A 15,130-nucleotide genomic window follows, 5' to 3' on the forward strand; every position below is an offset into this window, starting at 1 on the left:
AAGCTGAGCACTAAAGAATTGATGATTTTGAACTGTGGTGTTGGAGAAAACTCTTGAGAATCTCTTGGAGTGTTTGGAGACCAAACCAGTACATCCTAAAAGAAATCAGTCCTGAATATTCATTGGAAGGACTGATGCTGAAGCTGAAACTCCAATACTTAGGTCACCTGATATGAAGAACTGACTCATTTGATAAGACCCTGATGCTGGGAAGGATTGAAGGCAGGAGGAGAAGGGGATGAAAGAGGATGAGATGGTTGGATAGCATCACCGACTCAATGGATGTGAGTTTGAGTAAGCTCAGAGAGTTGGCGATGGACAGGGAAACCTGGCATGCTGAAGTCCCTGGGGTCACAAAGAGTCAGACGTGACTGAGTGAGTGAACTGAACGAATGATCCTACAATTCCACCCCTGGGCATATACCTAGAGCAAGCTATAATTTGAAAAGCTATGTGCATCCCAGTGTTCATTGCAGCACTATTTACAATAGCCAGATGTGAAGCAACTTGAATGTCCAACTTATGGTTGCCCAGGGGAAGATGAATGAAGACGTGGTATATTTATACAATGGAATATACTTGGCCATTAAAAAGAATGAAATAGGCAGAAGACCTAAATAGACATTTCTCTGAAGAAGACACACAGATGGCCGACAGGCACATGAAAAGATATTCAACATCACTAATTATTAGAGAAATGCAAATGCAAAGACTACAGTGAGGTATCACCTCACACCAGCCAGAATTGATATCATCAAAAAGTCCACAAACAATAAATCTTGGAAAGGGTGTGGAGAGAAGGGAACCCTCCCTCACTGTTGTGAGTGCATGTTCAGTTGCTTCCATTGTATCCCACTTTATACAACCCTATGGATTGTAGCCCTCCAGGCTTCTCTATCCATAGGATTCTCCAGGCAAGTATACTGGAGTGGGTTGTCCCTCTTCCAGGGATCTAACCCATGTCTCTTGTGTCTTCTGTGTTGGTAGACATGTTCTTTACCACTAGTACCAGATGGGAAGCCACCCCTCAATGTTCTTGGGAATGTAAATTGGTGCAGCCACTGTGGAGAACAGTATGGAGATTCCTTAAAAAACTAAAAATAGAGCTACCATATGACCCTGCAGTTCTACTCCTGGGCGTATATCTGGAGAAAAACATGATCTGAAAGGATACATGCACCCCAGTGTTCATTGCAGTACTGTTTACAATAGCCAATACATGGAAGCAACCTAAATATCCATCAACAGAGGAATGAATAAAGAAGACGTGATACATATATACAATGGAATATTAGTCAGCCATTAAAAAGAATGAAATAATACCATTTGCAGCTACATGGATGGACCTAGAGATTGTCATACTGAGTGAAGTAAGTTCAGACAGAGAAGGAGAAATATCATATGACATCCCTTATGCTGCTGCTGCTGCTAAGTCACGTCAGTCGTGTCCAACTCTGTGCAACCCCGTAGATGGCACCCTACCAGGCTCCTCTGTCCCTGGGATTCCCCAGGCAAGAACACTGGAGTGGGTTGCCATTTCCTTCTCCAGTGCATGAAAGTGAAAAGTGAAAGTGAAGTTGTTCAGTTGTGTCCAACTCTTAGCGACCCCATGGACTGCAGCCTACCAGCCTCCTCCATCCATGGGATTTCCCAGCCAAGAGTACTGGAGTGGGGTGCCATTGCCTTCTCTGGACATCCCTTATATGTGGAATCTAAAAAGAAATGATACACATAAACTTATTTAAAAAAGAGAGACTCACAGACTCAGAGAAGGAATTTATGGTTGCCCAGGGGAAGGATGGGGGAAGGGATAATTAGGGAGTTTGGGATGAACATGTATACACTGCTACATTTAAAATGGATAACCAGCAAGGACCTACTGTATAGGGCATAGGACTCTGCTCAGTGTTATGTGGCAGCCTGGATGGGAGGGGAGTTTGGGGGAGAATGGATACATATATGTGTAAGGCTGAGTCCCTTTACTGTTCACCTGAAACTATCACAATATTGTTAATTGGCTGTATGCCAATAGAAAATTAAAAAATTAAAACAAACAATGAAATAATGCCATTTGCAGTAACATTAAAGGACCTAGAGATTATCATACGAAGTGAAATAAGCCAGACAGAGAAAGACAAACATCATATGATGTCACTTACATGTGGAATCTAAAGAAGTGATACAAATGAACTTATTTACAAAACAGAAAGAGACTCACAGATGTAGAAAAGACAAATGTATAGTTACCAGTGGTTAAAGGGGGTGAGAGGAGGGACAAATTAGGAAGTTGGGGTTAATATTTACACAGTACTACATATATAAAATCAGATCAGATCAGATCAGTCGCTCAGTCGTGTCCGACTCTTTGTGACCCCATGAATCGCAGCACACCAGGCCTCCCTATCCATCACCAACTCCCGGAGTTCACTCAGACTCATGTCCATTGAGTCAGTGATGCCATCCAGCCATCTCATCCTCTGTCGTCCCCTTCTCCTCTTGCCCCCAATCCCTCCCAGCATCAGAGTCTTTTCCAATGAGTCAACTCTTCGCATGAGGTGGCCAAAGTACTGGAGTTTCAGCTTTAGCATCATTCCTTCCAAAGAAATCCCAGAGCTGATCTCCTTCAGAATGGACTGGTTGGATCTCCTTGCAGTCCAAGGGACTCTCAAGAGTCTTCTCCAACACCACAGTTCAAAAGCATCAATTCTTTGGCGCTCAGCCTTCTTCACAGTCCAACTCTCACATCCATACATGACCACAGGAAAAACCATAGCCTTGACTAGGACGAACCTTTGTTGGCAAAGTAATGTCTCTGCTTTTGAATATGCTATCTAGGTTGGTCATAACTTTCCTTCCAAGGAGTAAGCGTCTTTTAAGTTCATGGCTGCAGTCACCATCTGTAGTGATTTTGGAGCCCAGAAAAATAAAGTCTGACACTGTTTCCACCATTTCCCCATCTATTTCCCATGAAGTGATGGGACCGGATGCCATGATCTTCGTTTTCTGAATGTTGAGCTTTAAACCAACTTTTTCACTCTCCTCTTTCACTTTCATTAAGAGGCTTTTTAGTTCCTCTTCACTTTCTGCCATAAGGGTGGTGTCATCTGCATATCTGAGGTTATTGATATTTCTCCCGGCAATCTTGATTCCAGCTTGTGTTTCTTCCAGTCCAGCATTTCTCATGATGTACTCTGCATATAAGTTAAATAAACGGGGTGACAATATACAGCCTTGATGAACTCCTTTTCCTATTTGGAACCAGTCTGTTGTTCCATGTCCAGTTCTAACTGTTGCTTCCTGGCCTGCATACAGGTTTCTCAAGAGGCAGATCAGGTGGTCTGGTATTCCCATCTCTTTCAGAATTTTCCACAGTTTATTGTGATCCACATGGTCAAAGGCTTTGGCATAGTCAGTAAAGCAGAAATAGATGTTTTTCTGGAACTCTCTTGCTTTTTCCATGATCCAGCGGATGTTGGCAATTTGATCTACATATATAAAATAGACAACTAATAAGGACCCACTGTAGAGCACAGAGAAGTATATTCAATATTTTGTAGTAACCTATAAGGGAAAAGAATTGAAAAGGATTCTATACTATCTATCTATCTATCTATATATATATATATTTCTTTTCAGATTCTTTTCTGTACTGTGTACTTTTCTGTGCTGAATCACTGTACTGTATACCTAAAACTAACATGTTATTGTAAATAACTATACTTCAACTTTTAAAAAGTTATAAAAGTAACCACTAGAAAGACTAAACATTATTGCTGTGGGGGGAGAGATGTAAAGTGGTATATAAGGCTTATTTAATTTAATCCATCAATTATAGAATAAATAAATATCTTCATAAAATTTCTGAAAAATTAACTGAGTTAGGAAATCAAGGAATCTATTGTTTGAATCAGACTTAAATTTATTTTATTTTATTTTTTAACTTTACAGTATTGTATTGGTTTTGCCATATATAAAAATGAATCCGCCACAGGTATACATGTGTTCCCCATCCTGAACCCTCCTCCCTCCTCCCTCCCCATACCATCCCTCTGGGTCATGTTTTAATTCAGTAAATCCTATAAACTTTCTCTTCAACTTTGGAGTGCTTGAATCTCAACTCTACCATTACTTTTCTCTATGTTTTTTAAATAAGTTAATCCAGCCTCTCTGAACTTAAGTTTCCTTGTTTTATAAATGGGAATAATATAATCTGTTTTGCTGGTTCTTGTGAATATTAAATAAGCAAATGTTTTAAAAACCAATTATATAGTGTCTGGAGTGAAGTGAGCACTTCCTAAATGCTTTATATTGCGAATGTCTATGAAATATATCAATATTGAGACTATTTGCCTTTGAAATAAAACAATCTATAGGTTTATTACCTGAAAAATTATGTAATTTTTTTCAGGTACCTTCAAATGCATCAGAAATATGTTATATTATTAAAGCATCACCAGGAACTAGACAAGTGGAAAGTAAAGGAATTATTGTAAAGAAGAAATATTCTCTTCCTAAAGATATACCTCAAGGTACTATAGTATGAATGTACAACCTACTCTTTGAAAGATACAAAAGATTTTTTCATTGTAAATTCCTTATGTACCCAGGAATTAGTTATAAATTGTATTCTGAGAGTTCTTCCATGAAGTGGAAACGGTAAAATTATAAAAAAGCTTGGTCAGTTTTCAGAACCTGAGTAAAATGGGTTTTTTGAAAGTCTATTACTGTCATCTCTTAAAAAATTATGTTATGCCATTAATTTAAAGTGTATTTATCTAGTATCCTTCCTTTTATAATTATCTAAAATTAGTGATTTTGGGTTTCATAGATAGATATTTCATTTTTAAATATATGGAGATATTTTTGCATTCACTTAGCATTAGTTGAGCACTTGCTCTGGGAAAGGCACCTCATTATATCTTCTTTATTTCTCACTATTACTTTATGATAACAGGATGTATACTTTTTAAAAAAATATTAAGAATCTGAGGCTTAAAGTAGTATGAAATTTGTCCAAGATCACACTGCTACCAAGTAATGGAGAGGAATTCAATCTTTCAAGGCTTCTATGCTCCAAATTTAGATTTTTCTGTACTTCCCTCACTGCATATCAGACAGAATGTCTAATTACTCAATGAAGCTGGGAACCTTTGAAAGGTAAGCAAGCAGTAAAGAAACTGAAACTTAATAGGTTATGTATAACGTGATCCTTGCCCCCGTTTCCTCCACAGAACATGCCCAGAGCACTCCTGAAGTCCACAGAGATCTTTTTCATTAAGTTCCTTGACTACTTAATTTAGTGATGTTCATTTGACACTTAATAATATACTACTGGGCTTCCCTGGTGACTCAGATGGTGAAGAATCTGCCTGCAATGCAGGAGACCTAGGTTCAATTCCTGGGTTGGGAAGATCCCCCAGTGAAGGGAATGGCTACCCATTCCAGTATTCTTCCCTGGAGAATTCCATAGACTGAGGAGCCTGGCAGTCTACCTGACATAATTCATAATGCTAACTTTTTATATTCTTTGGGTTATGAAGTTTTAAATGACAGAAATCATGTAATAGACCTCTTTCTATCTCAGTCTCTGATAACTTTAGCATAGTGGTAGGGAATAGTAGATGCTGTATCAATCAGGGTTCTACCAAAGAAACAGAATAAATGGTATATGTAGAGAGACACATATATGTATAGGTATATAAAGAGATTTATTTTAGAGAATTGACTTATGCAATTGGAAGGTCTGATTGCAACCTGTAGGGCAGGCTAAAAACTCTTGGGCAGGAGCCAATGATACAGTAAATCCTCAGGAGGAATTTTTCTTCAGAGAAACTTCAGTTTTTTTCTTAAGGTCTTTCAGTTGATTGTATGAGGCCTACCCACATTATCAAGGATAATCTCCTTTACTTAAAGTTATTTATTACATATGTTAACCATAATACGTTCATAGAAGCACCAAGATTAGTATTTAATTTAATTAGGTAATGTTACCTAGCCAAGTTGATGCATACAACTTACCATCACAGTCCACTCCATGTCAACTATGCATTCATACACATCTCCTTAAACCATATTTAATGTCTAAATAAAGACAATAACAAAGTAATACTTCTGCCTAACATACTACAGCCACTCTACATAAAACTGAAAATGTGATCACTCCTTCCCCAGAAGAGGATAAAGTCCTTCAGTGATATTTGTTTTTCTTCTTGATATCCTGTAGCTTAGATACTATGATATAAAGTTAAGTGTTATTAATAAAACTTATGTTACATGATATAGGCATGAAAGAGGGAAGAAAACAAAAATATTTGCTTAACTAGTCACGTGGTTATCAGATCAGATCAGATCAGTCGCTCAGTCATGTCTGACTCTTTGCGACCCCATGAATCGCAGCACGCCAGGCCCCCCTGTCCCTCACCAACCCCCGGAGTTCACTCAGACTCACGTCCATCGAGTCAGTGATGCCATCCAGCCATCTCATCCTCTGTCGTCCCCTTCTCCTCCTGCCCCGAATCCCTCCCAGCATCAGAGTCTTTTCCAATGAGTCAACTCTTCGCATGAGGTGGCCAAAGTACCGGAGTTTCAGCTTCAGCATCGTTCCTTCCAAAGAAATCCCAGGGCTGATCTCTCAGGTACTTATAACTACTTTCCTCCACTACTTATTTCATACTACCTCTACCATCAGCAACCACCTCAACTGGTTGTGGTTCTTTTACTGGTCAGGTGACACAACCCTCATTTCTGAAGGGCCTGTGCCATCAGTAGTCCCACTTAGATTGGGTTATTATAGTTTTCCATTGACCTTAATGGTGGGGCATGGTAGTACTAAGAGATGCTCTTAGTACTGCCAGGCTCCTCTGTCTATGGGATTCTCCAGGCAAGAATACTGGAGTGGGTTGCCATTTCCTTTTCCAGGGGAACTTCCCAACCCAGGAATTGAACCCAGGTCTCTCCCACATTGCAGGCAGATGCTTTATCCTGTATTCCAGATATCCTCTTCCTTACCTCCATCATGGCACAGTAGTCTGATTTCCCCTTGGCAGTCAGGATCAATCACCCCAGCCAGCACAAAGAAGTTTCTTCTTTGCCTGTTGACTCAGAGGTGTGAGAAGCCCTAAGTGGCTAGGTGGCTATCTTAATTTCCAGTTCAATAGAATCATTGTTGTGACTCCTGGTAACAGCATTTCTTCCTTTTGAACTAAGGTATCTAGACCTGTAGAGCATAAAGTCATGGCCACAGGAGGCAAAAATTCTCCTAGTGGGTCACAAGGGGTAATATTGAATGGTCTCACTTCCATTTCTACCACTTGATTCCTGGGCCTGTGAATCATGGTTATGGAGAAACAGTACCACCATATATTGGATGCTGAGTCAGAACATACAGAACCTTAGGCAGAACCTTGCCCCAGTTCTGCAGGTTGATGCTATAATGAATCTTCGAAAGGCCTTTCCACCATTTTGTCAAGCCAGCTGCTTCAGAGTGGTGGGGAACATGATAAGACCAGTAAATTCCAAGAGTTTGGGCCTATTGCCAAACTATTTTTTCTGTTAAGTGAGTAGTGTGATCAGAAACAATGTTTTGGGATAACATGATGGTTTATAAGGCCTTCTGTAAATCCTTGGTTGGTGAGTTTTGGCAGAAGCATCATGTACAGGGAAGGCAAATCCATATCCAGAATAACTGTCTATTCCAGTAAGAATAAAATGTTTCCCCATTCATGATGAAGTGGACCAATGTACTCAACCCACCAGGTAGCTCGCTGACCACTCCAGGGAAAGTAAAAGTCGCTCAGTTGTGTCTGCTCTTTGTGACCCCATGGACTATACAGTCCATGGAATTCTCCAGGCCAGAATACTGGAGTGGGTAGCCTTTCTCTAGGGGATCTTCACTAGGTGTTGGTCTTTGCTGCTGACAGATTGGGTACTCAGCAGTGGCTGTAGCCAGGCCGACATTGGTGAGTGGAAATCTGTTTTGCTGAGACCATGCACAATCTCTATCCCTGTCACCATGGCCACTTTGTTCATTGGCTTACTGGGTGATGACAGGGGTGGCTGGGGAAAGAAGCTAACTGGTATCCACATAACAGGTAATCTTATCCACTTGATTATGAAAATTGTCCTCTGTTTAGGTAACATTTGGTGAGTGTTCATGTGGGATACTGATATCATCATGTTTTTTTGCCCATTCAGAGACTTCTAGTTTCATACCTCTTCTCATATTTTCTTGTCATCATTTTCAAATCATGTATCTTCCAAGTACCTGACTACCTAGCCAAATTATTGGTCACAGCCAATGAAAGTAAAAGTGTTGGTCACTCAGTCATGTCCAATTCTTTGCGACCCCATGGAGTGTAGCCCCACCAGGCTCCTCTGTTCATGGGGTTCTCCAGGCAAGAATACTGGAATGGGTAGCCATTACCTTCTCCAGGGCATCTTCCCAACCTAGGGATAAAACCCAGGTCTCCTGCATTGCAGGCAGCTTCTTTACCATCTGAGCCACCTCATATATAATCACACATTTGGCCATTTCTTCCAATAAAGTGAACAACTGGATTCAGTCCTTGAAGTTCTGCCCACTTGAAGGATATTCCTTTACCAGTTTCCTTCAGGGATGTCCCAGAAAGAAGCTATAGGTGCTAAGGCTGTTCACTTTCAGGTGGTGTCTGCATATCATGGAGAACCATCTGTAGATGAAGCCTGAGCTTTCTTTTCCTCAGTTACCTGTCCAGAACTCTCCGTGATACCATTAAAGCAAGCAGGGAAAGAGAAGATAAAGTATCAGGAATAGTGGACATGGCGTGTGGCTCACTTTCTCATATAACTTACTTTTGCCTTCAAGGCCTGCTTGAGCCCAGTCTCATAAACCTGTTTCTATTTGCTAACAGTGTGCTGCTCTTCACAGCCAACCTTATGGCTTGGTGCATCAGACAACACACAATTCATGGTGGGCAGCTCAGCTCTCATTGTAACTTGGTGGTCCATGGTTAAGGGTTTGATTTCTACTAAGACTCAGTAGCAGAGCATAAGCTATTTCTCAAAAAGAGAGTGATTACCCACGGAGGATGGCAGCACTCTGTTGAAAAATCCTTAGGGCCTGTACTGTGATTATTCATCTGCAAGCCCCAAACAGCTTCTCTTTTCGCCACTGCCACTTCAAGCACCATTTGATCTGCTGGACCATTATGGCACAAGCAGTACAGTAGCCTGGACCTTTTGCAGACTCTTCTCTTTGTTCTGAGACCCCCTCAAAACCAGCAACTTTTTAGGTCACTCAGTAAGTGGGCTGGAGTTGTACACACAAATGAGGGATATGTTGACTCCAAAATCTAAAATGGCCCTCTACGTATTGTGTCTGGTTTTTGGTTGTTGGAGGGTCCAGATGCAACAATTTATCCTTTAGCTTGTAAGGCAGATGTCTCATACCACTGGACCCCTAGAAGTTTCACTGAAATGGAAAGAAACCCAGAAATTCCATTTCTCTGGGCCCTAGAGTCCCAGAGTTTCTATTCTGAGGAATATATCCACTGTCAGTTCAGTTCAGTTCAGTCGCTCAATTGTGTCTGACTCTCTGCGACCCCATGAATCGCAGCACGCCAGGCCTCCCTGTCCATCACCAACTCCCGGAGTTCACTCAGACTCACGTCCATCGAGTCAGGGATGCCATCCAGCCATCTCATCCTCTGTCGTCCCCTTCTCCTCCTGCCCCCAATCCCTCCCAGCATCAGAGTCTTTTCCAATGAGTCAACTCTTCGCATGAGGTGGCCAAAGTACTGGAGTTTCAGCTTTAGCATCATTCCTTCCAAAGAAATCCCGGGGCTGATCTCCTTCAGGATGGACTGGTTGGATCTCCTTGCAGTCCAAGGGACTCTCAAGAGTCTTCTCCAACACCACAGTTCAAAAGCATCAACTGTAGTGTGCACATATATTCCTCATAAGAAATATACTAGAATGTTCATAGCAGCACTATTGGTAACAGCTTCAAACCAGAAACTCTTTGAATATGCCCATCAACAGTAGAATGGATAAACTGTGATATAGTCACTGATTAAAGTGCTATACAGTACTGAGAATCAACAGTATACAGTTACTTGCAAGAGTATTGATGAGTCCCACACAAGAAGCCAAACACAATAGAGTACATTTAATATCACTTATATTTAGTAGTACAAAACTAGGCAAAACTAAACTATGATGGAAATCACTATGGTGGATGTCCTTGTTGGGAAGCTGGTATTAACTGGAAAGAGTTATAAGAGGGAATTCTAGGGTCCTGGTAGTGTTCCATTTCATTATCCCAATGGTAGTTACATGGATGTGTTAAGTTTCTGAAGGCCCAAGAAGCTGTATAGTACTTTTCTGTGTGTATGTAAATTGATAAAAATTGATAAATTAATATCAGTAAATTGATAAAAATAAACTCTTAACTTGATCTTTTTGGCTGGTCATAATAATTCATCAGGTAATGTCATAATTCTGGGTTTAATTATGCAACAAACCAAAACTAAATTGTGTTTAGGAGGTTCTTTCTAGTGTTAAGACCAAATTTTTTAGTTTAATTCAGAGAGTCCCACTGATGCATATTGAACCAGTTGTGCCACCTCCTGGCTTCTTTCTAGGCTCTCATCGCATACAGCAGCCTCCATATTTAAGTAATTCCCTTTCAACCTCTGGGCACTTGTCTCTGTCTTTCCTTTCGTAAAAATAGCAAAGCCCCAAGCTAACTGTGAGCATGTTATTTTAAACATGCAGCAGCCTATTTTTAGTCCTGGCATTTAACAGTTTAGCTAGTTTGGCAGTAATCTAATCAGGGACAGAGTGAAGCTCACTTTTGATGGTCTAGGACCCCTGTTCAGTATGCTGCTTGTTCATTTATAACTGGTATTATGCCAATTAAAGAAAAAATTGGTGAAAGTAAACCACGAGTCCAAAAGAGATATGGTTGACGAGATGGTGTGGGTAAGCAGAGATCTGAGAATGGTTATAGACAGACAGATAGAAGAGGCCTTATAAAACATCCAGTCCAAGGTTTCTCATTGTGTGGTCCTCTGACTACCTGTACCAGAATCACTGTAGATCTGATAAATTACAATCTCTAGAGAGATGGCGTAAGTATCTACAATTTGATGAGCTTTCTATGTGATCCCAATAAGCACTAAAATTTGAGAACCATACGATAATCTAGTTTGTTTTACTCATTTTGCATACAACAAAAACGACCTGGCTATATTGATCAGTAACTTGTCCAAGGTCACACAGGTAGTTACTGGCAGAATCAGAACTAGAACTTAGCTTTCCTGGTTCTTGCTAAGTTTGACTGTTGTTGTTTAGCAGCTAAGTTATGTCTGATTCTTTGTGACCCCATGGACTGCAGTACACCAGGCTTCCCTGTCTTTCATTATCTCCCTGAGTTTGCTCAAACTCATGTCCATTGAGTCATTGATTCCATCCAATCATCTCATCCTCTGTCACCCCCTTCTCCTCCTGCCCTCAGTCTTTCCTAGCATCAGAGTCTTTTCCAATGCGATTGCTCTTTGCATCATGGGCCAGAGTGTTGGAGCTTCAGCTTCTGCATCAGTCCTTCCAGTGAGTATTCAGGGTTGATTTCCTTTAGGATTGACTGGTTTGATCTTTTTGCTGTGCAAAGGACTCTCAAGAGTTCTCCAGCACCACAATTTGAAAGCATTAATTCTTCAGTGCTCAGCCTTCTTTATGGCCTAACTCTCACATCCATTCATGACTACTGGGAAAACCATAGCTTTGACTATATGGACCTTTGTTGGCAAAGTGATGTCTGTGCTTTTTAATTTGCTGTATAGTTTGTCATAGCTTTTCTTCCAAGGAGCAAGCATCTTTTAATTTCATGGCTGCAGTCACCATTTGCAGTGATTTCGGGGCCCAAGAAAATAAAATCTGTCACTGTTTTCACTTTTCCCCCATCTATTTGCCATGAATGCTGAGTTTTAAGCCAGATTTTTCACTCTCCTCTTTCACCCTCATCCAGAGGCTCTTTAGTTCCTCTTCACTGTCTACCTTTAGTGTAGTATCATCTGCATATCTGAGATTATTGATATTTGACTGGGTAGCTGTCATATAGAGAATGTAAGAGTAGATAGGGCTCTGAGTTTCTCAGCTCATCCAGACAGAGCAGTCTTGCTTCTCTTTGCTTTACACATTGGATTTCTATATTTTATTTAAACAGAGACTTAAAATTTTTTTAAAACCAATAAGAAGAACCAGCCAATCATTGCTTTATACTGTTACAGTTACAGCAATGGAGGTCTGTTATTGGTACTTTAATTCAGCCAACAAGCATGCATTAGGCATTGTATTATTAGTTAGGGATATGAATACAGCTTTTGTCCTCCAGGGCTTACGGATTCATCATGAGGTAGACTTCACAGTCTTCTAAGGTGATAAGTTAGAAGTGGAGCAAAGCATCCTAGGAGCCCAGGAGAGGATGATTTTAACTTTGAAGTGTCAGGGAAGACTTCCAAGGTAACAGTACCTTTTGGAAAATCCAACAAAACCTGTAGCTATCCTTAGATTTTGAGATTTTTATTTTCTTCAGAGAAGCTGATAAATGATATGTTAAAAATTTATATCTTAAGCTAGTATAATAACAGCTTTTACCTGGATATATATCTTAAGTGAGAGTTTGAATTTTTAGATAATAGCAGGCAGAAGGCAATGGCACCCCACTCCAGCACTCTTGCCTGGAAAATCCCATGGACAGAGGAGCCTGGTAGGCTGCAGTCCATGTGGTCGCTAAGAGTCAGACACGACTGAGTGACTTCCCTTTCACTCTTCACTTTCACGCATTGGAGAAGGAAATGGCAACCCACTCCAGTGTTCTTGCCTAGAGAATCCCAGGGACGGGGGATCCTGGTGGGCTTCCGTCTATGGGGTCGCACAGAGTCGAACACGACTGAAGTGACTTAGCAGAATTGACTTAGCAGCAGCAGCAGCAGAGATGATATGCTGTAGGTGATGTCAGGGGGAAATATAGAGCATGGCCCTGGATGTATATATGAAGGCCAAGGAGGGGTGGAGGAGACTACATAGTTGGATGGGCTGGTTGCCACTTGGAAAGTTTAAGTTGTATGGAGAGGATGACTGTGGCCCAGTTTCCAAAGTGATCGACAAGTGAGCAAACTGTATCTGAGGTCAGTGAAGATAACAATAAGGAAGAGTAGAGGGTAGAATTCTTGCCTGGAGAATCCCAGGGACAGTGGAGCCTGGTGGGCTGCCATCTATGGGGTCGTACAGAGTCGGACACGACTGGAGCAACTTAGCAGTAGCAGCAGTAGAGGATAGAATAGCCAGTACTTCCCAAACTTTAGTTTACTTGTGACTTGCTTGAGGATCTTATTAAAAATGGAGATTTATGATTCTCTTGCTCTGGAATGGAGCCCAAGATTCTACATTTCTAATCAACTCCTAGATGACATTGAAGTTACTGGTCCATGGACCACTAAAGATACAGGTCTCTGGTGCTCAAACAGCTGTACATCAAACTTTTCTGGATATTTGAGTCCCTTGTTCAGAGGTTCTGTCCTATTTGGTATGGAGTATAGCCTGGATATCAGGATTTTTAAAAGCTCAAATAACTAAGGTGTAGCAGAGTTTGAAAACCATTGATATAGGCTGATTAGGCCAGGCATAAGGTGTATCATAGAATGAATGTGACAATGGAAATACATAAAGTTGACTCCACCTGTTATTATCATCTAAACATTCAAATTCTCACTAAAGATATATATCCAGATAAAAGTTATTATTCTATTAGCTTAAGATATGAATTTATAACATAATATTTATCATTTTTTCTGAAAAAGAAAATAAAAATCTCAAAATCTAAGGAGAGCTATAGGTTTTGTTTGACTTTCCAAAAGGTACAAGATATTGGGAGGAAGAAAGTCCTCAGAATCCTGTATTGGAAAGAACCTGGGTTCAGCTACAACAGGTCAGTAGGAGAATGGAAGCAGGGATAGCCTGGAAAAGGAGATTCTGACTAGCTGGTGGCTGTGGAGGACTGGGATGGGAACCACAACTGGATGGATTCCACCAGGTTACCAGGCTGGAGTTAGCAGCCTATGATGGCCACTGACAGCTGTCTTTGCTGGGCTTTCTGTTGGAATGTCAGACAGGTCTCTTTGTGCCTCCAAAGAGAAGAGAAGTATCCTCAGTATGTCCAGGAGGGAGTGAGCCAGCTTTCCCTTTTTCTTTCTTTCTTTTTTTAAGGACCTCTAGATTTGTTTCCTAAGGATTGATGGATTGAAACTAGAGTTGCTTGGACATCAAGTGTTCTCTCTCCTAGGGACTGGTTATTAATAACTATTGGACACATGCTTGTGATGTATATGAAATAATCTATTGTTAATTTTTTCTCCAGATATTATAATAAAAACAAGTGGAAGGATGTAGCAGGTGTGGCTGAATTTTCACTACTTTGAAGACTTGGATGTGAAGTCAAAGTCCGTGAAGCACAATATCTGCTTGAAATTATATAAAATTAAAAAATCAAAATTCTCTAATTATTTGTGCTATATCCTGATGTTGAAATTTTACTGAGAGTCTTATAAATTACTTTTAATAAGCTGAGAAGGAATCATTCTTCTATCTGTTTCTTAAATATATATATATATATTTGTATTGTAAAATAACAAACAGCTTATATTAGAAGACTGTACACTAAATAGATGACTTCAGCTATTTATAAAGATGCAATACCAGGATACCAGGTAACTTTGTTTGATGGTTTTTTTCCCAAGTTTATCCTTTGTATGGATTAACAGTAGTAAAATTGTTGATGCTTATATTACAAGCTATTTTTAACAGAACTTAATTGAAACCACATGAGTGAGAGACCTAATTCCAGGTCTGACCGAAAGAAACTCTATACTCAAGGTTTGCTGAAGCAGGAATTGTGTAATACTTTCAATCAATCAGATACTAAGTATTTAATATATTACCTCATCCCAAACAACCTTCTTTAGCTAGTGCTATCTATCTGTAGGACTTTTTTTGAGGGGTAATATATCTTGGAAATGACTTTCCTAAAAAGCAGCAATCCTATTGTCAGTGAACACAGTATAGTGTATAACTGGTGGTGAGGTTTTAATTCTGA

General features: G+C 40.2%; 1 protein-coding gene across 4 annotated transcripts in view; it reads left to right on the plus strand.

The window, feature by feature from the left end:
* The window catches only part of MEIKIN (meiotic kinetochore factor), a 135,570-nt gene extending 120,966 nt beyond the window's left edge, over positions 1–14,604 (plus strand). For all 4 annotated transcript variants that reach the window (XM_086410429.1, XM_086410430.1, XM_086410432.1 and 1 more), the window contains 2 exons: positions 4,409–4,529; positions 14,396–14,604. In XM_086410429.1, coding sequence (XP_086266555.1) covers positions 4,409–4,529; positions 14,396–14,427 — 153 coding nt within the window. In that variant the 3' untranslated portion in view covers positions 14,428–14,604. The remainder of the gene's footprint in view (positions 1–4,408; positions 4,530–14,395) is intronic.
* Positions 14,605–15,130: the final 526 nt, after the last annotated feature.

Source organism: Bos grunniens, chromosome 7, assembly GCF_055505025.1.
Source record: "Bos grunniens cultivar Pamir isolate PY7600 chromosome 7, Bosgru_T2T1.0, whole genome shotgun sequence".
NCBI classification, from domain to species: Eukaryota; Metazoa; Chordata; class Mammalia; order Artiodactyla; family Bovidae; genus Bos; species Bos grunniens.